Consider the following 22,339-nt stretch of genomic DNA (forward strand, 5'->3'; position numbering starts at 1 on the left):
ACGAAAGCTTATGCTCCCAATACTTCTGTTAGTCTTAAAGGTGCCACAGGACCCTCTGTTGCTTTTAACAATGTCTGGTTTATCATGATTACTTTGCCCTAGGCGCTCTACTTTTTAGTCCTTGCCAGTGCAGCTACTGGAAAATAAGGTCTATATGTGCGGGGATAGAGCTGAAATCCTCATGGGACATCTCCACGAAGCTCTCCTGGAGGTAATTGGAAAGCCTTTGCATGAGGTTCCTGGGGAGAGCGGCCTTATTGTGTCCTCCGTGGTAGGAAACTTTTCTGCGCCAGGCTATCATCAAGTACTCTGGGATCATTGCCTTGCAGAGCATGGAGGCATATGGCCCTGGTTTTTGCTGGCTTTCACACAGCATGCGGTCTTTCTCTGTCTCAGAAATCCTCAGCAGAGTGATGTCACTCATGGTGATCTGCTTTGAATTAGGGGAATGTTAGTATTGGGACTGCTTGCCTGTTCCTTTACATAACTGTAACCGGCGGTTTACAGCCACGCGGTGGAGACGTGAGAGGGGCAGCATACAGGGATCTTTCCCGGGGACAGCCGCAAGGGGGTGGGACAGGGGCAGAGTTCATGCTTGCCGGATTGCTGGCAGCAGGAACTGGCCAACGCTAGGAGCATTGCTTTGAACGTGAAAGGAGGGCAGTGCTATAATTTAAGTTTTAAGCAGCCAAAAGTCTACGGCTTACCATGTCAGCCTGCTACCCGAATTCCGCTGTCCTGCCTCGTTTGTCTGATCTCCACTGCAAGACCCCAGGCACTAAATGCGAAGTCCGAAAATTCGACCTTGTCCTGAGTGCGCATGTGATAGGTGCTGTGCATGGTCTTGTTCACAGAGAAAGACTATGTTCATTGTTCACAAAAATTTATCTTTGTGAGGAATTCACTCCCTTTTTCCCATCCCACAGCTGCGACTGTCTCCCGACCTACAGCGGCATCCTCCTCCCAGAGGCTGGCGCAGATTAGGCGGAGAAAGAAAAGGACACGGGACGACATGTTCTCAGAACTTATGGGCTGCTCCCGAGCCGAGGCGGCCCAGCAGACACAGTGGAGGGAGAACATGTCGCAATACCAGCAATCACACAGCGAACGGGAGGAGAGGTCGCGGCAGGAAGACCAGCAGGCGACTCAAATGCTCCTTGGACTAATGAGGGAGCAAACGGACATGCTCTGGCGCCTTGTGGATGTTCTGCAGGACCGGAGGCAGGAGGACAGAGCCCCGCTGCAGTGTATCTCTAACCGCCCTCCCCCGCCACAAAGTCCCATACCCCCCTCACCCAAAGTCCCAAGAAGGACGGGTAGCAGGGGCCGTGAAAACTGTCACTCCACCCCTGCAGACTGCTCAAGTACCAGAAGGCTCTCATTCCCAAAAATGTGATAAGTCCTTTCCTTCCCGCCTCACCCAAGCCCCCGTCCCACTTTCATCCCCTAACTGTGTAGTTGCTAATAAAAAATACGTTTCTGTTAATTACTGTTTCCGTCATGTTCTTTTAGAGGAGAGTGTGTTTGAAGGGGGCGGAAGGGGGTTGGTAATTGGAGAGGACAGTCACCTTTACCAGGGTACAGACACGGGGGCAGGTTCAGCAGAAGGTCACACACACACATTGCAGTAACTAGGCACCCTGGTCAGTCTGGGAGGTGGTTTTCATGTTCTGTGTGTTGGGGGGCTATGTGACTTTGTGGCGGGGGAGGGCGGTTAGAGATCTTATGCAGTGGTCCTTAGCCTGGATCACAGAGCCACGCAGCAGGGGATCTGTAACCGTCCTCCCCCGCCACAAAGTCACATAGCCCCCACACAGAGTCCCGAAAAGGAGGGGTGCCAGGCTCCGTTGAAACAACCAGTCCACCACTGCGGACCGCTCTAGGAACAGGAGCCTGTCATTCCTCAAGTTTAGAAGCGTCCTTTCCATCACTACACCCGCTCTTCACCACAGTCTGCATCCCAGTTTCAACCCTTTACTACGAAACCCTTAATAAAGAAAACGGTGTTAATGAACAAAGTTCCATTTATTTTATTTTTAAAGGTGTGTTGGAAGGGGGGCAACTGGGTGAGGGGGGTATGTATCTGGAGAGGATAGTCAACATTAACTGGGTAAAGCAACGGGGGCAGGTTCAGCTTCTCTTTAAACAAACTTAATAGTCACAGGTTACCCTGCTCACTGAGGAACCTAGCTTTCAAAGCCTCCCGGATGCACAGCGCGTCCTGCTGTGCTCTTCTAATCGCACGGCTGTCTGGCTGGGCGTAATCAGCAGCCAGGCTATTTGCCTCAACCTCCCACCCCGCCATAAAGGTCTCCCCCTTGCTCTCACAGAGATTGTGGAGCACACAGCAAGCTGCAATAACAATGGGGATATTGGTTTCGCTGAGATCAGAGCAAGTCAGTAAGCTTCTCCATTTCCCCTTGAGACGTCCAAAAGCACACTCCACCACCATTCTGCACTTGCTCAGATGGTAGTTGAAGAGTTCTTTTTCAGTGTCCAGGGCGCCTGTATAGGGCTTCATGAGCCAGGGCATTAGCGGGTAGGCTGGGTCCCCGAGGATCACTATAGGCATCTCCACATCCCCAACAGTTATTTTGTGGTCCGGGAAGTAAATACCTTCCTGCAGCCGTCTAAACAGACCAGAGTTCGTGAAAACACGAGCATCATGAACCTTGCCCGGCCATCCGACGTTGATGTTTGTAAAACGTCCCCTATGGTCCACCAGTGCTTGCAGCACCATTGAAAAGTAGCCCTTTCGGTTAATGTACTGGCTGGCCTGGTGGTCCGGTCCCAGGATAGGGATGTGAGTTCCATCTATAGCCCCACCGCAGTTTGAGAATCCCATCACGGCGAAGCCATCTATGATGACCTGCACGTTTCCAAGGGTCACTACCTTTGACAGCAGTAGCTCAACGATTGCATTGGCTACTTGCATCACAGCAACCCCCATGGTAGATTTGCCCAGGCCAAAGTGGTTCGCGACTGACCGGTAGCTGTCTGGCGTTGCAAGCTTCCAGAGGGCTATGGCCACTCGCTTCTGGACAGTCAGGGCTGCTCGCATCTGGGTGTCCTTGCGCTTCAGGGCAGGGGACAGCAACTCACAAAGTTCCAGGAAAGTTCCCTTCCGCATCCGAAAGTTTCGCAGCCACTGTGATTCATCCCAGACCTGCAGCACTATGCGGTCCCACCAGTCCGTGCTTGTTTCCCGGGCCCAGAATCGCAGTTCCACATCATCAACATGACCCATTGCCACCATGATGTTCACGGTGTGGGGTCCCGTGCTTTGTGAGAGGTCTGTGCCCCTCTCAGACTTAATGTCCTCACCGCGCTGCCATAGCCTCCTCGCCCGATTTCTCAGCATCTGCCTCTGGAAAAGGTGGATGATAAGGTGCGATGTGTTGACAACGGCCATAACTGCAGCGATGGTCGCAGCGGGCTCCATGCTCGCAGTGCTGTGGCGTCCGTGCTGTCACTCACCAGAAAAGTGCGTGAACTGATTGCCCACCGGCGCTTTCAGGGAGGGAGGGCGGGAGTAACGGTTGGATGACAACAGTTACCCAAAACCACCCTCGACATATTTTTTGCCCCAGCAGGCATTGGGGGCTCGACCCAGAATTCCAATGGGCAGCGGGGACTGCGGGAACTGTGGGATAGCTGCCCACAGTGCACTGCTTCCAATGTCGACGCTTGCCCCGTTAGTGTGGACTCACAAAGTCGAATTACTGTCCTTAGTGTGGATACACACGTTCGACTTTGTAATATCGGTTCCACAAATTCGATTTAAGTAAAATCGAACTACTCTCGTAGTGTAGACATACCCTAAATGTGAAATAGGTTTATTGATATTACACTATTTGTAAGGGGTTTGGAGATCAAAATGACCCCAAAATTTCAGGGCTAAATTTTTTAAAACTAGGAGCCTAAATTCAGATTCCTAAACTCTGATTTAGCCTCCTAAATAAGTGACTTTCAGAAATGTTGAGCAGGGTTGCTCAGTATTTTTGACTATCAGCCCAATTTACAGCCCACATAAGGATTTCTGGACAGTGCCTCTGAAAACTCCAGCCTAGCTTTTCAAATGTTGGCTCAAGATTGCATTCTCTAATACAGACTGAAAACTCTTTGAGATTTCACAGAAAACCACGGATTTCTGTCACACAAATTTTCCTAAAACCAGCTCTGTAAAGGTCTTTAGAAACATGGTTTGAAGCCACAGATTAATGTTTCTGTCTCTCATTCACTTCATTCAGATAAATAACACTGACTGATTTATGTTTGTTTATGTTCTCAGCCAATTGCAAAGCTGCTCTCTTCCCTGTCCCACCTACCACTTCCTCTTATCTGTCTCTCTTTTATCATCACTATACTTCCTGTATACTGTTTCTATATTCCGAGTCCTAGGCTAGCGTGGTGGGTAAATTGCAAGATCTTGAATGCGGTTTGAATCGTTTGCTATTCTGGGTTTAATTTTTGCAGTCCACCCATGTGTTAGGATTGGAACACGTGTTAAGACTGTATGTGGTGGAGAGCGGTGTTCCCAGAGAGGCTTTTCATTTGGCCGTGAGGCTGTTGAATTCATAATCCATAGGACACCCTTTTAGGTGGGGCCAAAGGCAGGGGATTAGTGGCCTGTTAAAACTGTGAGATTGTGCTGTGTGATCTTCAGTGACACCTCTGAAATTCCCATTGAGCTCACAGTATCTGGGCGAAACAGATGGCACGATTTGTCCCCGTGTTTTAATAAATTACTGTGTGTCTGTCTGCAGTGTTCCTCTTCAGGCCTGCATCAAGCCACGCATGCTGTGGAAAGAGTTTGTTATATCTCTCATACGCCTCTCTTCTCCCTCTCCTCCCCCCTCCACCCCATATGATTTGGTGACTTGTTTCAGGGCAGGCAGGGAGTGTGCTGCAGAGCTCGGAGGCGAACCCCAGAGTAGTTCTGACGCTTAATTTTGCCCTTAATACAGTAGATTCTACTCCCAGCTGTGGAAGGGAGAGCAAAGTCCAAAGATCCGCTCGTCCTGCTATAACCGAACCATAATAAACAGCAGGAGTTTTATGTACAGGTGTGTGTCCCTTTAAGAGGAAAAAGCACATGGTGGGGGAGCTGGTGAAGGCTGAACAAAGGACGTCCTTGCTGCGGAGGGAGCAAGGTTAGGAAGGTGCCTCCCTACTTCCGCTGTGTGTTCTAGGACTAGCAGCCTCTTTTGGGGTGTGGAATGAGCTGGGAGCTGGTTTGACTTGGGTTCAGAAATGCTGCTGCTGGCAATGGTGTAATTGCCCACGCCGTGTGTGGCAGATGGGGGGGGGGAGTTGAACGTCGCTCCAGGCCTCGATTTTGCTCTGGCTTTTCACCCCACTTCATAATTTGCGGATGAAACTCCACTGAAGGAAGTAAATGGAAGCTTAGTTACAAGAGAAGAAAGTTGAGTGAGCTCTGCTGGCTTTGAAACACACAGTGGACTTCAGAGGCTATCCTGAGCCCAATTTGGCTCCTGTAGTAAAACTCCTGTCTGCTTATAGTGCCTTTGCTGAACCCCACGTGCCATCCAGACCCCCTTTTTAAAAAAGCAGTTTCATGAGTCTTGGCTCCCAGCCCACCCATCCTGGGTTCTACCCCAGCACTGGGAGGGTAGCGAGGTCTAATGGTAGGTGGGCTGGGAGTCAGGACTCCTATTACCGGCATTGAAGATGACCCAGGGGTGAACTTGAGCAAGCCACTTTGCCTGTGCCTCTCTGTACCTCAGTTTCCCCACCTGCACAATGTGAATAATACTTCATAGGAAGCATGTGAGTCTTGATTCATTAATGATTATAAAACACTCTAAAATCTGGGATGGGAGTTTCTAGAAAGAGAGCAAATTATTAAATATTATTGTTTTTGCATCTATTTTGATCCCTTATTAGCTACAAATGGTTGGGTACTTCATAGCCTTTGAGCCATCCCCCTCTGCAACCTTTACCTGATCTGTAGCATCTTAAGACTCCTTGCATCTACCAAGATAAAGAAAGCCAATCACTTTTATACAGGTCAGAAAGATATTTGAGCCCAGGATCTATGAAGCCTCAAAGGATGTCAGATGCAGAATGCAAATCTATGGCTTTCAGAGAAAGATTCTCTGCCCTGCTGTGGGGGTTGGATCTGCAAATGAGGCAGTGGGATAAAGTCTGGAGGCTGATTCAGGGCAGTAATCCATTCAATTAAGGTTTATTCTAATACAGAAGATTAGAGCTACATAGGATGGGTGGCCTAACAGGCCTGTCGTCTTGGGGTCAGTGAAGGATTGTTCCCTATAGTCTGCTTTCTATCCCTTTGTTCAGTCTGGTTTTAAAAGCCCCAAAGTCAATCAGGAAGAGCTGAGACTAGAAGTGTAAAGCCTTTTGGCTGAGAGGAAGGAGGAATCAGCAATTAGGGTGCTAGCCTGGGACTTGAGAGACATGGGCTTAATTTCTGGCTCCACCACAAATTTCTTGTGTGGCCTTGTGCAAGGGTACGTCTACACTTACTTCCTGGTTCGGCGGCAGGCAATCGATCTTCTGGGATCGATTTATCGCGTCTTGTCTAGACGTGATAAATCGATGCCGGATCGATCCCGGAAGTGCTCGCCGTCGACGCCGGTACTCCAGCTCGGCGAGAGGAGTACGCGGCATCGACGGGGGAGCCTGCCTGCCGCGTCTGGACCCGCGGTAAGTTCAGACTAAGGTACTTCGAATTCAGCTACGTTATTAACGTAGCTGAATTTGCGTACCTTAATCCGAAGTGGGGGGTTAGTGTGGACCAGGCCAAAGTCTTAGTCTCTCTGGGTCAGATTTTTACAGGTACTTGGACACTAAAGATACAGATAGATGTGTAGTGGAATATTCGGAAACACATAGATGCCTAACACCTACTGATTTAATTCTGTGTCTTTAGGTGCCCACAGACATTTTAAAAACTGCCCCGCTGCCTCAATTCCCTAGCTGTAAAATTTGGAGAACAGCAGTGCTCTACATCACCAGGAAGAGATTGTGGGGTGGTACCATGTAAGATTGACCTTCATTTGGTTTTGTTCATGGCTCTGCCACTTGCTGGTGACCTTGGTCAAGTCATTTGCCGCTCTGTGCCTCAGTTTCCCCATCTACACAATGGGGATGATATTGACTTCGCAGGGCGGATGAAAATTAATATTTGTAAAGCACTTGGACTGGGATTGTCAGAGGAGCCTAAGGGGGGCGTGGGGTAAGATACCTAACTCCCTTAGACTCCTTTGAAAGCCCCAATGTTGAAGATTTTTGGAAGGGGCTAGAGAAGGATAAACCCTCATTTCTGTATTCATTTTAGTGAGTGTAGCTTCTGCATTATTGGGGACTTGCTGCTACTTACCCCAAAGGTGGGAACATCCTGTTGTAGAGGCTTTTACACTCCTGTCCACTGTTCCCTCTAAGCTGTGCGCGTGTGCGCGCACACACAGATCCTAAACCCCACGCACACGGCCTGTCAAAAATTAGAGCAGGGGTCTCAAACATGCGGGCCGCATGCGGACCACGGAGCTCTTCCCTGTGGCCCACCAAGATCCCTGCGCCGCCCCCCCTCCCCCCCGTTACCCTTCCTGTCAAACTTCCCTCCCCCCCCCCCCCGAGTTATTTTATGTGGCAGCTAAGCTCCCTGCTCTCTGCTCCCCAATGTTTGGGGCCCAGTCTCTCCCCCGGCCCCACCTGCCGCCCCCACGCGCCTCCCCCGAGTGTCCCTGGGGGCTCACTTGCTGTCCCCTCACCGCTCCTGAGCCTGCAGCTCATGCTCCCCTCTGCTGGCTTCCGGCATCACCTGCTGCTGCAGGGTCCTAGTGCCCCCCTCCACTAGGTCAGGGCAGGCTGCCCTTCCCCTGCCCTTCTGCCCTAGTCCTGAGCCTCTCCAATGCCCCAAACCCGTCATCCCCAGCCCCACAGCCCTCACCCCTGCACCCCCTCCTATCCCCAAAGTCCATCCCAGAGCCTGCACCCCCACCCCGTGCCCGAGCCCGGAGCCTGCACCCAGCACCCAAACTCCCTCCCAGAGCCTGCACCCCCAGACCCCCTCCTCCACCCAAACTCCCTCCCAGAGCCTTAGGCAGGTGGGGGCAGAGTTGGGGGCGGGCAGGTTCTGGGCACCACCAAAATTTTTACAAACCTGCCACCCCTGGAAGAGGCAGAACAGGGGTGGAGTGGTGGTGCAGCCCAGTGCAGTGGGGGGGCTTTAACAGAAGTAAATCTAACTAAGTGCATGTTTTGTCCTTTGAGTGAGGTGCATTACTGAGTGTATATATTTTATTAAAACCGCTTGGAAATGACTTGTTGTAGGAGCAGCACTGATCTGTATGCTCTGTATAACACTTAGCACTTTCCAGGAGGGACAGGGGAGGAGCACGCTCAGGGGAGGAGGTGGAGAAGAAACGGGGCATGGGTGGGGCCTCATGGAAGGGGTGGAGTGGGGGCGGGGCCGTGGCCAGCGAGGAGGGGATGTCAGTGATGCGGCCCTTGGGCCAATGCACTAGTCCTCATGTGGCCCTCGTGGTCATTTGAGTTTGAGAGCCCTGAATTAGAGGGGACATTGCTCCAGTCTCTAATGTAACCTTTAAAAGCCTCTTTTCTGTGGTGGGGTTGGATGTGGTCTGGTTGCCAGGTTTTGGTCTGTGTATCCTAAACCACTGTTTGTATCCCTTCATTTTAGGCTGAAAATGGAATTGATGAGCTGGGAGAAAACAATTGCTTTGGACCAATGCCATGTTCCAGATATGGGGAGCAATGAGCTGGTATGAGAGGAAGGGAAATCCCTTGCCCAGGGAACTAAACTCTACATAACAGCAAAACTGTCAAAATCTAGAGGCAACTATAGTGGGTTAGAAAAGGGGGGCTGGGAGTCAGGACCCCTGAGTTTTATTCCCAACTCTGGGGGAGTGTGAACTAGTGGTTAGAGCAAGGGAGTCGAGTCTAGTTGTAGATAAGGGGGATTGGGAGTCAGGACTCCTGGGTTTTATTTGTCTACCTCTCTTTAAGGACTTTACCAAGACTATAATTTCCAACCTGGAGAGAGGATTCCAGAGTATTCCTGTTGGGTAGATCAGGGCAGGATTAGGCCTATGTCACGGAGTCACCGGGGCGATGGCTCTGGAACTACTCTCTACGAAACCAGTGAGGACTTGGGGAAGCATGCCTCCTCTCTCTGAGCATACTGTCTCCAGGGCAAGAAGCTTACACAGCTTCGACCTTCTTGGATCTGACCTCGGAGCATTCAACATCCCCTTCCACACCATGCGCTTCCTGCAAGGAGTCTGTCCAGGCAGGGCTCCTGGGGAAGCCAGAGGGCCCTGCACCCCAACTCCACAGTCGGACGTGACTCTCAGCCAGCTGGTAAAACAGAAGGTTTATTAGTCGACAGGATCACAGCATAGAACAGAACTTGTTAGTACAGAAATCAGTGACTTTCAGCCAAGTCCATCATTGGGTGGGGGAGAAAGGGAGTCCAGAGCCAGGGCTCTGGCCCTCCTCCTGTGCCCAAAGCCAGCAGAGAACTGCCTGGCCCCTGCCCTGCCCGTTGTTCCTCCGGCCTTTGTCTCCTTCCCAGACCAAGAGTCACCTGGTCGCATCCCCCTCCTGGGTCTCAGGGCGGCCATAGCATCCATGCAGGCAGTTGGAGCAACCCCCACAAAAGTCACACACCTAGACATTGGTGCAATACAAAGGGAATACAAAGGGAAACTGAGGCACATACAGCATTCATGCAGAACAGTAAGACTCACATACAACATAACAAGGGAAAATCTCCACTTCGTCACAGCTTGCCAGACCGTCTCCCTTCCCCGAATTAGTGCAGGCTGAGGCGTGTCAAATCTTCAGCTCTGGCCTTTGGATTCTAGCAGGTGTTTTTCAGCTCTGACTTTATCAAAGTTTATCTTACTAGTTGTGTTGACCGATCCAGCGTTCAGCTACGATCATGGAGTGTAGTAGGAATGACTTGTGGCTTTGGGGCCTTGCTAACCTACTAGCCTGTGCAAGTCTTGAGGCCTTCAGGCTGGTGTTACCTTAGTGATGTAAACATCAGATTTTAAATCCTCAGTGTCCAGGATTGGTTCATCTCTTTCCCCGTTCCACTGCAGATAAATTAATGCTATTGGTCTGAAGCTGTTCGGGTCTCTTGCTTGAGGCCTTAACAAAATTTGAGATCCTGTCTGCTCAGTGTGGACATTAAAAGGGCCATGGGATCTTTTGTAAGCATAGTAGGGAGCTTGGCCAGTTGTCCACTAAAAAAGGGTTCTCAACCTTTTTCTTTGAGGTCCGCACAACATGCTATAAAAATTCCAGGGCCCAGTGGGGGGGAAGGGGGGTTCTGGGGTTCAGGGGAGCAGGAGGGGCTTCTGTCCGGCAGGGCTGGCGGCTTTAGCTCTGCGAGGCTCGAGGCTCAGAGTTTTCTGTTCTGGGTCCCAGCCAGCCTAATGCCGGCCCTGCTTCATGGACCAGCCGCAGACCTCCAGTTGAGAACCGTTGTGCTAAAATATTCCCCTCTCTTCTCCTGTTGCACTTTGCTCTGGCTGCCTCTCTCCACCCCAGAAGTGACTTCATTTTAGTCCTGCTGTCTTCCCCTCCATGTATAGTGTTAGCTCTTCCTGCCTAGATATGCCCAGGTAGAACTGGCCTGTGGTATGCTGGGGAATTGGGTTTAGATGGGTCCAGAAGCAACTCTGATTTCTGGTATAGCTGCAGCAGCAAGGCAGAGGAAGAGGCTTTGTGGGTCATGGTCTTATAAATGTTTCTTTGCCTGTTTCAGATGGTGGAGAGGCTGGAGACTGACTCCCCAACCCCACAAAACAATTGGGGCTGAAGTGGACAGACGAAGTAACTGAATCTTGAAAATGGGCCGAAATGAAACATCCCGGACCTGAGCACCCAAGACAGTAGGGTAAGGGTCTCCAGGTGAGAAGGGCCTTAAAGAAAAGGGACTGAGTGGTTTTATAGCCTACATGAGCTGAGATAAGGATAATCAGCTCCTGTGCTTTCAGGGCTTGCGCTGTGAGGGGTAGTGGGGAGTAGCCAGAGATGTGTTGCTGGAGGCAGGATGCTTGACTTGATGGGCCCATCCACTGTTTTATTATTAGTTATGTTACACTGTTGCCTAGAGGCCCTAATGTGCTGCGGGTTGTAGAGACACTTAGCGACCATCCCTGTCCCAAAGATTTTTGTTGGCTTTGTTTGAGGTCACCCAGGGAGTCTGTGGCAGAGCTGAGAACTGAGCCCAGATGTCCCAGTCCAGAGCCTTAACCACACAACTATCTTGAGAGTCGGTGTTGAGGAGAGATCCAGCCCACAAGACATTTCTTCTCAGACCCATGAGACTCCTCTGTGCTTTGCCATTGGTGGTGTCACAGCTGTGTTTGAGGGCGTGGGTGGAGTCTGCCATGAGTATATTCAGTCTGTCTTTCACCTGATGACATGTGCTGTGAGCAGACCCCACTACATCAAGGATGGAGAGAAGCATTAACTCCCTCTTCCATTTTGGGCCTGCAGTGAAATCTAGTAGATGGGGTCAAGGTTTAAGGCCAGGGGGGACCATTATGACCATCTAGACCAGGGGTCGGCAGCCTTTCAGAAGTGGTGTGCTGAGTCTTCATTTATTCACTCTAATTTAAGGTTTCGCGTGCCAGTAATACATTTTAAGAAGGTCTCTTTCTATAAGTCTATTATATAACTAAACTATTGTTGTATGTAAAGTAAATAAGGTTTTTGAAACGTTTAAGAAGCTTCATTTAAAATTAAATTAAAATGCAGAACCCCCCGGACCAGTGGCCAGGACCTGGGCAGTGTGAGTGCCACTGAAAATCAGCTCGCATGCTGCCTTTGGCACATGTGCCATAGGTTGCCTACCCCTGATCTAGACTGACTTCCTGCGTCGTAGGGGGCATAGAAAGTCACATAGTAATCCCCACTGACTCCCTGACTCCTTCCCATTTCCAAAACTCAGCCATTATCCCCACTCTCCCTGCATGCTACTTTTAAATAGTTCCCTGCACTAGCCCTTCTCACCTTGCTGCGTCTCCAGTTAACTTCACTGTGCCATTTCCCTGGCTGGAACTGCTGTGCCCTTAGAAGCTGCTCGTATGGCCTTATTGAAAAGCCAGATCTTCGTAGGTCAGATGGAACTGTTAGATTGCCTAGTCTGATCTCCAGTTTAATACCAGCTGGAGAATTTCACCTAGTGATCCCGCTGATTGTGTTTGAGTAAAGCATCACTCCTAGAAAGGCATCCATCTCCAATCTTTCAATGTCTTTATTAAAATTTGGACACCAGAACTGGATGCGGTATTCCAGTACCAGACTCACCAGTGCCATGTACATGGGTAAAATCACCTCCCCGCTTCTATTGGCTACTCCCCTGTTTATGCATGCGGGGATTTTATCTGTCTTCTTCTTGCAGGTGAAGTTGGAAAGCCCGGGAGCCCATGCTGGAACACAAGGAAGTTGGGTGAGGAAGTAGCTAAAATTCTCAACCACTTGAGGTTTCAGAGTCCTGGGAGGTGGTTTGGGTGTGCGAGGAGCAACCATATTGCCACTTGTAGGACTAGGAGGGGTCTGCTGTGATGAACCGCATGTTCAGTCCGTGTTTCACCTGATCTACCCTGATTATACACATGCCCTGAGCAGACTCATGAAACAAACACGTGCAGCTGAAGTCTGATTTGGGGGAAAGCTGATGTTCTAATGGTCTCCAGTGCAACCATGTGTTAAGTCCCAGACAGTGAGGAGAATAAGTAGCAGATCCATGCAAATTCTTCAAAAACATGGATCTGGTTTCTGTGCAAATGAAGGAGGGGAATAGATGCAAAGAATGTTTTCCATGCAGTTGGTAGCTCTTTTTTTCCCCTCCCCTTTCTCTCTCCATTGACCTGGAAATATTTCCTCCTTGTTTCTGTAGGGACAGGAACTCTGAAAACAAAATTGGCTGGTTTTGCTTCTCCCTCCTCACCCTGGATCCCTTATAGGAATCACAGATGTAAGTGCTGCTGGAAGTTCGTATCCATCCAGTTGCTTAGCATGGCCCCATATTAGTACCCCTGGCCAATGTCACCATGGGGACAGGTATGGGACAAGAAAGAGGTACTATGGCAGACATAGCAATTAACAAATGTCTGGCATAGCGTATACCATGCATTCCTCATTCAGTGACAAACAGTCTCTGAACTGATCTTCCAAACATTGTCAGGCTGTCTTTAGTACCTGAAGCTGCAGATGCCTTCAGAAAGCCGTATCTTTCTGCACACATGAACGGGAACACCTTTCTGCAGGATTTTAGTAAGGAAACTGCTTAGTAAAGGTTTGCTCTTTTGGGAAATTCATGGTGTATCTCTCTAGGGAATCCTGTTGCTTTCAGAGCTGCTCATTTAAGGGAGAGTGGCCGCGATGACCGTTCCTCTTGCTGCCATGAGCCATGGGCAGTGGGATTTTGTGTCCTCGCAGATTAAATTTGGCCTTTCTTCACTCAGAGTGCTCTTGGATGGGTTTGGCCGTCCGTTGGCACCTTCTGAATTTTGCGGGGTCATACACTCAAAGAGGCAGAAGGGGACTGGACTTTTGGGGAAAGAAATGGTGTTGAAAAACCACCTGCTCCGTACATATTTCTCTGTAAACTTTAGGCAGTGGGCTATGGTAACCAGGTAGTAATTTTACAATGTGAGCTGAAAGATTGCCTGAGCTGAAGAAGTAGGAGCTGTGCTGGCCTCAGCTGGGAGGAGTTAGTGCTGTTAAGCTATCTAGTTTTCCAAGAGGCAACTGTGCTGCATTCTGCATCTTTAATACTGAGATTCCTTATCTTTACAGGGATGATTTGAGATGAGCCTTCAAGGAAAATGTATCTTTCTCTCCACCAGGGTCAACTGTAAGAGAGAATTTGGGGCCTGAAGATTAAAAGATTTGCTCCGTCTCTGATCTGTATTACAAGGACTCTTTGAAGTTATGTCTAGGAAAGGCTGTACTAAAAACAGGATAATTAAACTAGAATGGATGTGTAAGAGTTGGGTATTTTTTGTACAAACGGACAGTGGTAGAACTGAGGGGGAAATGGAGCTTTCTCAACTCTAATCCACTGGTCTGAATTCAGCCCAGGTCAGTAGTGGCTGTGGTTGGGATTTTCACAGGAGACTTAAGGGAGTTAGATGGCATGCTGTTTTAGGCTCCTTTTGAAAATTCCATCCCTAACCCATTGCTATCTGAAGGCTTTTCAGTTGCCCTGTCTGTGAAATGAGTTAGGGTTTGACCTCATGTCTGAGATACAATATCTGTCCAGATATTTTTAAAGCTCCTAATATCTGTGGACTTGTACAAAATTGATAATCCGGATGGTTAATCAACATTGGTCTATTTACTGCTGGGTCCAGAATTACGTTCCACTCTTCTGTGAATTTACTTTCCCGTGTCCACTGTCTGTTTTCTATTACCAACACCATTTAGGTTAGGCTGAGATTTTCAAATGCATACAGGATTTGGACACTTGGTTCCCATTTAAAAAATTAATGGGAATTTAACAGGCAAATGCCATAGATTTGAAAATCCTTAACCTAAATGTATTTAAACTACCTCTCCCTCACCCTATAGGTGCACACTCGCTCGCCTGACACCAGCGCAGACCCTTATTTCATGCTCCCAGTGTTGGCATCCTCTATCATCCTTTTTTCTCTCCACCCCAAATAAACAGATGTAGATCCTTTCCCACTGAGTGGGCAGCCACCACTGCAGACCTTCTACATAGTACAGCTCTTGTGCTGAAGAGCTGGCAGGCAGTGAGAGAGAAGGAGCTGAGCGCTAGGGCTGTGTGAACTGAATTCAGCGACGTGTGGTTTTGAGTTCAGACGGTCCTGGGTTATATGGAAGTCAGGACAAATTCTTAATGTCATGAGCAGAGATGCCAAGCTGGACCCTCAAAACCAGGGCCATCCCAGAAAACATAGGCCATTTGGTCATCAAGAGTTTGAACTAACTTGTGGGGATTCAGCTGAACACAAGAAACAAGCATTTCCCCAAAATCAACTTTAAACCAGGATGAATCTAAAAATTTTGTAATTCTCCAATTTTTTTTTTTTAACTCCTTATTATGGCAGAAGTTGCAGTTTTTTATTCTTTTAACATTATTGCCTTTTTACTATGTGTGACAGTCTCACTCAATTTGATAGCATTTCCGTGTATTTGTATGTACATGTGTAATGTGATCACTTTTGAACACTATGCACTCCTTTCCAATTTTTCAGGGAACGTTTGAGTTTCTGAGGTCCAAGAACCTGTTGATTTGGGAGTAAATTGGAAAACTGAAAGGGAAAATGGGGGCAGAGAGAGATGGATGGACACATGGAGCCCTTGCCAGCTGTGTAGAAAAACTGCAGATTCAAGCTACTCTGCAATTGACTATAGACTCAAGAACTGATTGATGGCAGCCATTAACCCCTTTTCTCCATAACAATGCCCTTATCTAATTTGTAAAAAGAACAAGGAGTACTTGTGGCACCTTAGAGACTAACACATGTATTTGGGCATAAGCTTTCGTGGGCTAAAACCCACTTGATCGGATGCATGCAATGGAAAATACAGTAGGAAGATACATATACACAGAGAACATAAAAAAATCGGTATTGTCATACCAACTGTAACGAGATTACAACACCCATTTTTTCATGTTCTCTGTGGGAAAAATGGGGGCACGCACACAGCCCCAGCATGGCGAGGAGGGGAGAAGAACTGGGAGTGCACAGAATCTAGTGGGAGCAGCTGCTGGCATGGCGTGAGATGTAGGGAGCCCCTGAATTAGAGGGAGATGGGAGGGTGGCATACAGGGTGCTCATGGAGAAATGCAAAGAGTCCCTGATGTCCACAATAAGCTCAGCCTACACAAGCAATGAAATGTGCAAACCACCAAGTTAAATCCAAATTAACAAAATAATTCAATATAACAGTATTGAACTCTCCAAACCAGATGGTAAGATTTGCAGTTATCAGGTTGGGTGGCTGATTGAATCCACATGGAGTTATTTTATGACATTGTTATTTTTGTGTTGGGGAATGGGGGAGGTGAGACCAGTACAAATCGCCCATATCATGCAGAAAAGCAACATGTTGACATGGCTGTTAGTCGGATCCTATAGGTGCTGTTTTGATGTGGGTTGAGAGGTCAGTGTGTGGGTGGGTGCCATTTTGATAAGGTTTTCATGGGGGACCATGGATGCAATTTTGATGTGGGTTCAGGGGGGTGTACTCTGTGTGAGTGCTATTTTGATATGCATTTGGGCTCAGCGTGCCATTTTGATGTGGGTTAGGGAGCGGACATGTATGTGCTGTTTTCACTGGGATCCCATTTTCATGTGGGGCAGAAGCAGGCATGTGGTGCCCTGTTGACGTGGAGTTGGGAGCAGGTGTGTGGGTGCTGTTTACACTGGGAACCCATGGATGCCATTTTTATGTGGATCACGAGTGAGTGGGTGCCCTGTTGATGTGTGAGGTGGGAGCAGGTGTGTAGGTACCCTGTTAACGTGGGGCATAGGCACCAGCTCAGCAGCACACTCTGCACAGGGGGCTGCCTGTCTGTGCTTGTCAGCAGGGAAGGCCATGCGCTGCTAGCGCTCACTTCGCCATATCATACCCCCCCCTCCCCCCCGTCACTGTCTGCGCATGGTGGCTGTGCAGAAGCCAGGGAGGAACTTTTGGACCAAACCATTTCCGTAGAAGGGGATTATTTTGTTTAAACAGCAAACTGAGACACTTTTTGGTGCATTTTGGGATACCAGCCTCTAGTTAAAATATTTTGTAGCAAATTCTGAAGAGCTAGATGTATTTTGCGCACCCGCTCCTCTTCCCCCCTTCTCTACAAGGGTACGTCCCACTCCTCCACCCCCTCCGGTACTCCCACAAACAGCGCTTTGGCACCAAAGAAAGGTGGGTGGCGCGAGACGTTTTGGGCGGCTGAAGGGAGGAGCTGCTGCGGCCGTTGGCAGGTGCGAGGGGGAGAGAATGGGGGTGGGGCCGGGATGCTCCTGGGCGAGAGGTAAGTGCACTGAAGCAGCGGCGCATGCGCAGAGACTTTACCTGCGAGAGGCAGTTGCTCGTTTTCCCGCCTCCAACCGCTTTTAACCGCTGCGTGGTTTAAAAAAGCCAGTTCAATGAGAGACTAACCCCATATCATTTGGGGTGATACTAACTCCTTCCCATGCCCCGTGTCAGTCTTGTCCCCAAATATAAGCGTGTGTCAAATTCACCTCATGCGGTGCCAAGGTACAGCTGCCATTTTGTGAGGGGCCATTTGTGACTCAGTGGGGTTATCAAACCCAATGGGGCAACTCCCCTGTGTACTCCATACACACACACACACACACACACATAAAACACCAGGGGTTTTGCCCACTAACCCCCATTGGGTCCAATCAAGGCTGTGCGAGGCACCCGGTTTGCTGTTTATGCTATGCCAAATTTGGCGGTTGGCTCATGCCAAGCTAGTGTGGGTGGATGCCCTAAAGAGGCCACTTTAAGGACCAAAAAAAGACACTAGTGTCAACCAGACTCACATTAACAGACACATATAAAAATCCACCATATAGACTCATGCCCGTACTCTATTGGCAAACACTCAACAGGAGGAAAACATTGCATCCCAGCCACCTTGAGCCTGCTGCCGTCACAGAAGAGGGGATAGAAACCAAGAGTCCTAACTCGTAACCACTAAACTCCATTTCTCTCCCACACCTGGAACAGAATCCAGGAGTCCTAATGCAGCCCCACCCTGCTCTAACACCTTGGTATTAGTACAGGCCAAACCTGCATTGGTACGCTACAGCAATGGCTCTCAACCTTTCCAGATTACTGTACCCCTTTCAGGAGTCTGATTTGTCCTGCGTATCCTCAATTTTCACCACACTTATAAACTCCTTGCGTACAAAATCAGACAAAAATACAAGTGTCACAGCACGCTATTACTGAAAAAAACGGGAATGGGATTGACACTTAGGTTAGTTCAAAGGCTATTTGGGAGGAAACTGTGTCCATTTTAGTGGCCAAATGGGGGATTTTGGTTGCCACCACTTTTGAAAATTGGATCATTTTTTCATCACAAAGGCAAGAGTCTTCTGAAGAAAAATATCTAACTGGTTATTTTGATGCATAAAAGTGTCAGTGTTTTCACTTCGGTCTTTAGAGTGGAATTTTCAAAGCAGCGTAAGGGAGTTAGTAATTCCATGGGAGTTGGACACCTAACTCCCTTAAGGCCCTTTGAGAATCCCAGCCTGCATGTTTATTTTGCTCTATAGGTTTGGTGTGGTGAGTGGCAGATTCTCTTTCACCAGGTGGTGTATGTTTTGGAGGCAAGACTGTTGCTGTTGGCACCGTTAAAATGTCCACGTGCGAGGACATGTTGCTGTGCAATTACCGCAAGTGCCGTGTCAAGCTCTCGGGCTATGCCTGGGTCACAGCTTGTTCACACATCTTCTGCGACCAGCACGGCAGTGAGGAATTCAGCCATTCACCAGCAGTCTGTCCCGCCTGCAACAGCGCCCTCTCTGGCAAGATGGACATTGTTCGCACCGAGCTAAGTCCCTCTGAGGAATACAAGGCCATGGTGTTGGCTGGACTGCAGCCAGAGATCGTGCTGGACATCAGCTCCCGCGCACTGGCCTTCTGGACATACCAGGTAAACCCATCTCAGATGATGTCCTAAGTTAGGTAGATACCTTCAAACGTGTCTTTTAAAATATAATTGGGAAGAGATTTTGTTTCCTAAAGAAATGAAAGATCCAAAAATCAGTCTTTATGGATATCTATATGTCATACGTGGAGGGCAGAATTGACATCTAGGTGATTCCAAAAGGCCACCATGTTATATTTTTTGGCCTGAAAATGTGGAAAGAAGACAAAGGGAATGGAATAGGATTAAGAAATCCCAATATTGGATTTTGTTGTGTGGCCTACGAACCACTGAGAAGGTTGCCACTCACCCTCTGGTTCAGAATCACCAGTGTGGCATTTGCACCTCTCCCTCCCTCCTTCTCTATTCAAATGTCAATGTAAAACATTATTGCTGTATTAGCCATGCCTCTCTTTCTCGTCTGTCACTGTGGAAGGTTCCCTCCATCTCTGATGACTTTTGTTACACATTCCTCCTTTCTTTCCTCTCATCACAACAGTGTAAAAGCACCTCACAAGCATTCATGAATTATTCTCAACCCCTATGAGCAGTAGGCCAGTATTACTATCTCCATTTCACATGTAGGGGACTGAGGTACAGACATTAAAGCAACATAAGTGTCCACTCATTTTTAGGTGCCTCACATTTGAGTGCTCTACATGAGAGCCATATGACCTGAATTTCAGAGATGCTGTGCACCCCGCAGCTCTTATCAACCTCAGCTGGTGTGTGGAGTGCTCAGCGCATCTGAAAATCAGTCTATAGGGGTCTTATGTTGGCCACCTTTAATTAGTGGTCCCTGTTGAGAATATTGACCTAAGTAACTTATCCAAAGTCACTGTAGTAGCAGTGGGAACTGAACCCAGATTTCCTAAGTTCCAGTCCAGTGTTTTAACTCCAGACCATCCTTCCTTTGGTGCACTGTAGACATGCTACTATATCTCAAATGGAGTGACTTGACTTTCCTTTGACAATCAGTGGTCAAAGAAGCCTGTCACACCTGCCATAATCTCCACTTTGCAGGTTCACCAAGAGCACCTGTACCAGGAATACACCTACAGCAAGGCCGAGGGACACCTGAAGCAGATGGAGAAGGTGTACACTCAGCAGCTGCAGAGTAAAGACATGGAATTGACTCCTATGAAGAGCGAGGTCTCCTCTCTGAAGAAGGTGCTGGAAGAGTACAAGAAGAAGTTCAGCGAGCTCTCTGAGAAGCTCATGGAGCGCAACTGCCAATACCAGAAGCTCCTGGGCCTCTATGACAGCCTCCGCCTGCGCAACATAGCCATGGCTAATCAGGAGGCTGCCCACGAGCCTCCCATGATGCCTCAGTCTGCTGTCTTTGGCTTCCCATTGGGTAAGACCTGTGGGGGGTTCTCATTCCACTACTCACAGAAGTTGCAAAAGCTGGCATAAGTACTCACTACCCTGACACTGTTATTGGAGGGGACAAGGCTTTAGTGGGCTATAAAGACTGAACTTTTCCTCCACGCCATAGGGCAGGAGGAGGCACATATGTGTGTGTATGTGTTTGGAGGAGGAGGACTTCACACAGAGCAGTCAGTCTCCAAAAGTTGCCATATCAGCAACTTCCAAATGAAATATTTGATTAGACACTCCTGTGTGAGACAAGTTGATAGGTTCTCAGCTGGGACAGTTGTCCACCTTACAAACCTCTCTCACGCTAACAGTCCCCCTCCTTGGCAGCCTCCGTAGAGAGGCCAAGGACTGAATGGGCCATGGAGATTAAGCTCCTTTCTCCCCCACAGAGAGATTTCTCCAGAAAATGGGTTAATCATGTTTTGAATCCCAAAGCTTTGACCATCCCTTGTAACTTCTCCAACCTTAGCTAGCCATATGGTGTCGCCAACCCACAAACTTTACTGTGAATCTCTGGGTATTTGGTGTGTTTAAAAAAAAGGATAAGTTTCTCATGGTTGCACATAAAAGAGGGAAACTGTGACCAATAAATGCTACAGAACCAGAAGGAATTTTTTTTTATAGAACCTCATGATTTTGTAAGCAAATCTCATGAATTTTGGGGGCTGGACTCTTGAGCATTGGCATTTGTCTCTCTAGTGGCTGGTATCTTACCATCAAAAGGTTTACGAATCCAGGCTAATGGATTAAGGCTTAAGTGAGTGTGGCCTTCAAATCCCACCATTTCCTGTGACGATCCCAAACTTAGCCCCTGCATTTAAATCAAGCCGTGGTCACTCATGGTCTTAGATTTGGAGATTCTACATTCAATCCCCAGATTGTCTCAGAGAATCCAGCATCTAACTGACCCTGTAACTCCCCCTTCCTAGGTAATGCTGCCAGGTTCCCCGTGGACACCACGCCGGTCCGGGGCAGGTGTGGGGAGGGAGACTTCCACTTCAAACCCTTCTTTGCCACATCCCCACCTGCGGGCGAGTCTGGCACCAGCTTCTTCACCTTCGCCTCTCCCAGCAACGAGCTGGAGCCTCATCCTGGAGCCAGCAGGGCCTACAAGATGAAGAGGATGTAACTGGTAATGCGCCTTTCACACCTGCCTCTTGGAAATTTAGCCCATCCATCAGTGGGGGAAAGAGCGAAAATGCTTATTGTCTGGGGCTGGGATTCTCCTCAGACTTGGGCTATTTCTTTTAGGTATTGAAATGTAATCACCTGCAAATAGTCTTGCCCTCTCATCCTAGACTGTAATGTCCTGTCACTTCTGATTGTCAATTTCATTGTCACAACCTGTCACCAACAGACTGTCACTCTCAGACTGTAAACCTCTCTCACCCTTGGAATGTCCCTCTCAGATTGTAAAACTGACACCCTCTGACAGTAGTATCCCATCTCTCTTGGACCAAGATGATCCTCAAAGACACCTAAATACCTTTGAAGATCTGGGCCTGGTTCCGTTGTACTCTGCTCAATGGGTTACACGTTCATCGTTGTGTATTTACCTCTGTGTATGTATGTGGGTCAAGTTATGCATGGGTGTGTTTGTATAAATCTAGATAGTTGTGTGTTGTCTGTGTGTGTAAGTCAATATATGTGTTTAAATCTGTGTGTATACTGGTGTGTCTTTCGCTCTTGTGTGCACACAGATATACATGTGGGTAGGTGCCTCTTGCTGTGTGTGTGTGTTTATCTCTGAATGTCAGAGGGTGCATAGCTCTGTGTAGGTGTGTTTTTGTTTCTATATCTATGCTTGTGTTCCTATGTGTGTGTGTGTGTTTCTCAGTGCTATCCAGTGTGTTCCCCGGGTACATTTCATTCCATCCTACCTTTGCAGTTATTTCCCCCCAACTTAAAGTTCAGACGTTATTTACACTCATTATAATCAGAGCAGATACTTCTCTGCATTTGTCTGGACCTGGAATTTATGTGGGACTATTTTAATCAAATCTAGAAATACACAGAAATATATCTTTATTGATTTAACATTTCTATTCTCTCCATTTGAATCTTACCAATCTAATCAATGAATTAATGTAATATATATTTACTACGTTAATATTTGATTTTAACCTGAAAATTATGTAACATACTGTTCTTAATCCAATATTCAATTGATTCTGGAAATTTGTCTGATATAGAATTATGAGCTCAATATTTTAATTGGATCTGGAGGTTAAAAAAAATATAACTACAAATGTCATATTTAAACCAAATCTAAAAATATATGTAATTGTTAACTGAATA

At 48.1% G+C, this 22,339-nt stretch overlaps 1 protein-coding gene and 2 non-coding genes across 5 annotated transcripts; all 3 read left to right on the top strand.

Moving 5' to 3' along the window:
- The first annotated feature begins 5,028 nt into the window (after window positions 1-5,028).
- On the top strand, window positions 5,029-22,083 carry LOC112114905 (E3 ubiquitin-protein ligase CCNB1IP1-like). 3 transcript variants are annotated; one of them, XM_026652459.1, is made up of 8 exons: window positions 5,029-5,066; window positions 8,687-8,768; window positions 10,781-10,926; window positions 12,425-12,472; window positions 12,923-13,000; window positions 18,324-18,667; window positions 19,685-20,018; window positions 20,971-22,083. In XM_026652459.1, the coding sequence occupies exons 6-8, from the start codon at window positions 18,371-18,373 to the stop codon at window positions 21,168-21,170; spliced, it is 831 nt and encodes a 276-aa protein (XP_026508244.1). In that variant the 5' UTR covers window positions 5,029-5,066; window positions 8,687-8,768; window positions 10,781-10,926; window positions 12,425-12,472; window positions 12,923-13,000; window positions 18,324-18,370; the 3' UTR covers window positions 21,171-22,083. The 3 variants fall into 3 exon arrangements, 2 of the variants coding, with proteins under 2 accessions (XP_026508244.1, XP_029767588.1); XR_003369821.1 differs by lacking the exons at window positions 5,029-5,066; window positions 18,324-18,667; window positions 19,685-20,018; window positions 20,971-22,083 and adding an exon at window positions 13,825-14,015 and having other exon boundaries at window positions 8,686-8,768; XM_029911728.1 differs by lacking the exons at window positions 5,029-5,066; window positions 8,687-8,768; window positions 10,781-10,926; window positions 12,425-12,472; window positions 12,923-13,000 and having other exon boundaries at window positions 17,473-18,667.
- LOC112114908 lies at window positions 12,577-12,654 on the top strand. The gene has a single exon (XR_002908777.1). It is a non-coding gene; the product is annotated as a small nucleolar RNA SNORD126 (small nucleolar RNA).
- LOC112114907 lies at window positions 13,406-13,553 on the top strand. Its single transcript, XR_002908776.1, has one exon. It is a non-coding gene; the product is annotated as a small nucleolar RNA SNORA79 (small nucleolar RNA).
- Window positions 22,084-22,339: the final 256 nt, after the last annotated feature.

The sequence above is a fragment of the Terrapene carolina genome, unplaced genomic scaffold, assembly GCF_002925995.2.
Source record: "Terrapene carolina triunguis isolate 2854851 unplaced genomic scaffold, T_m_triunguis-2.0 Scaffold114, whole genome shotgun sequence".
NCBI lineage: Eukaryota > Metazoa > Chordata > Testudines > Emydidae > Terrapene > Terrapene triunguis.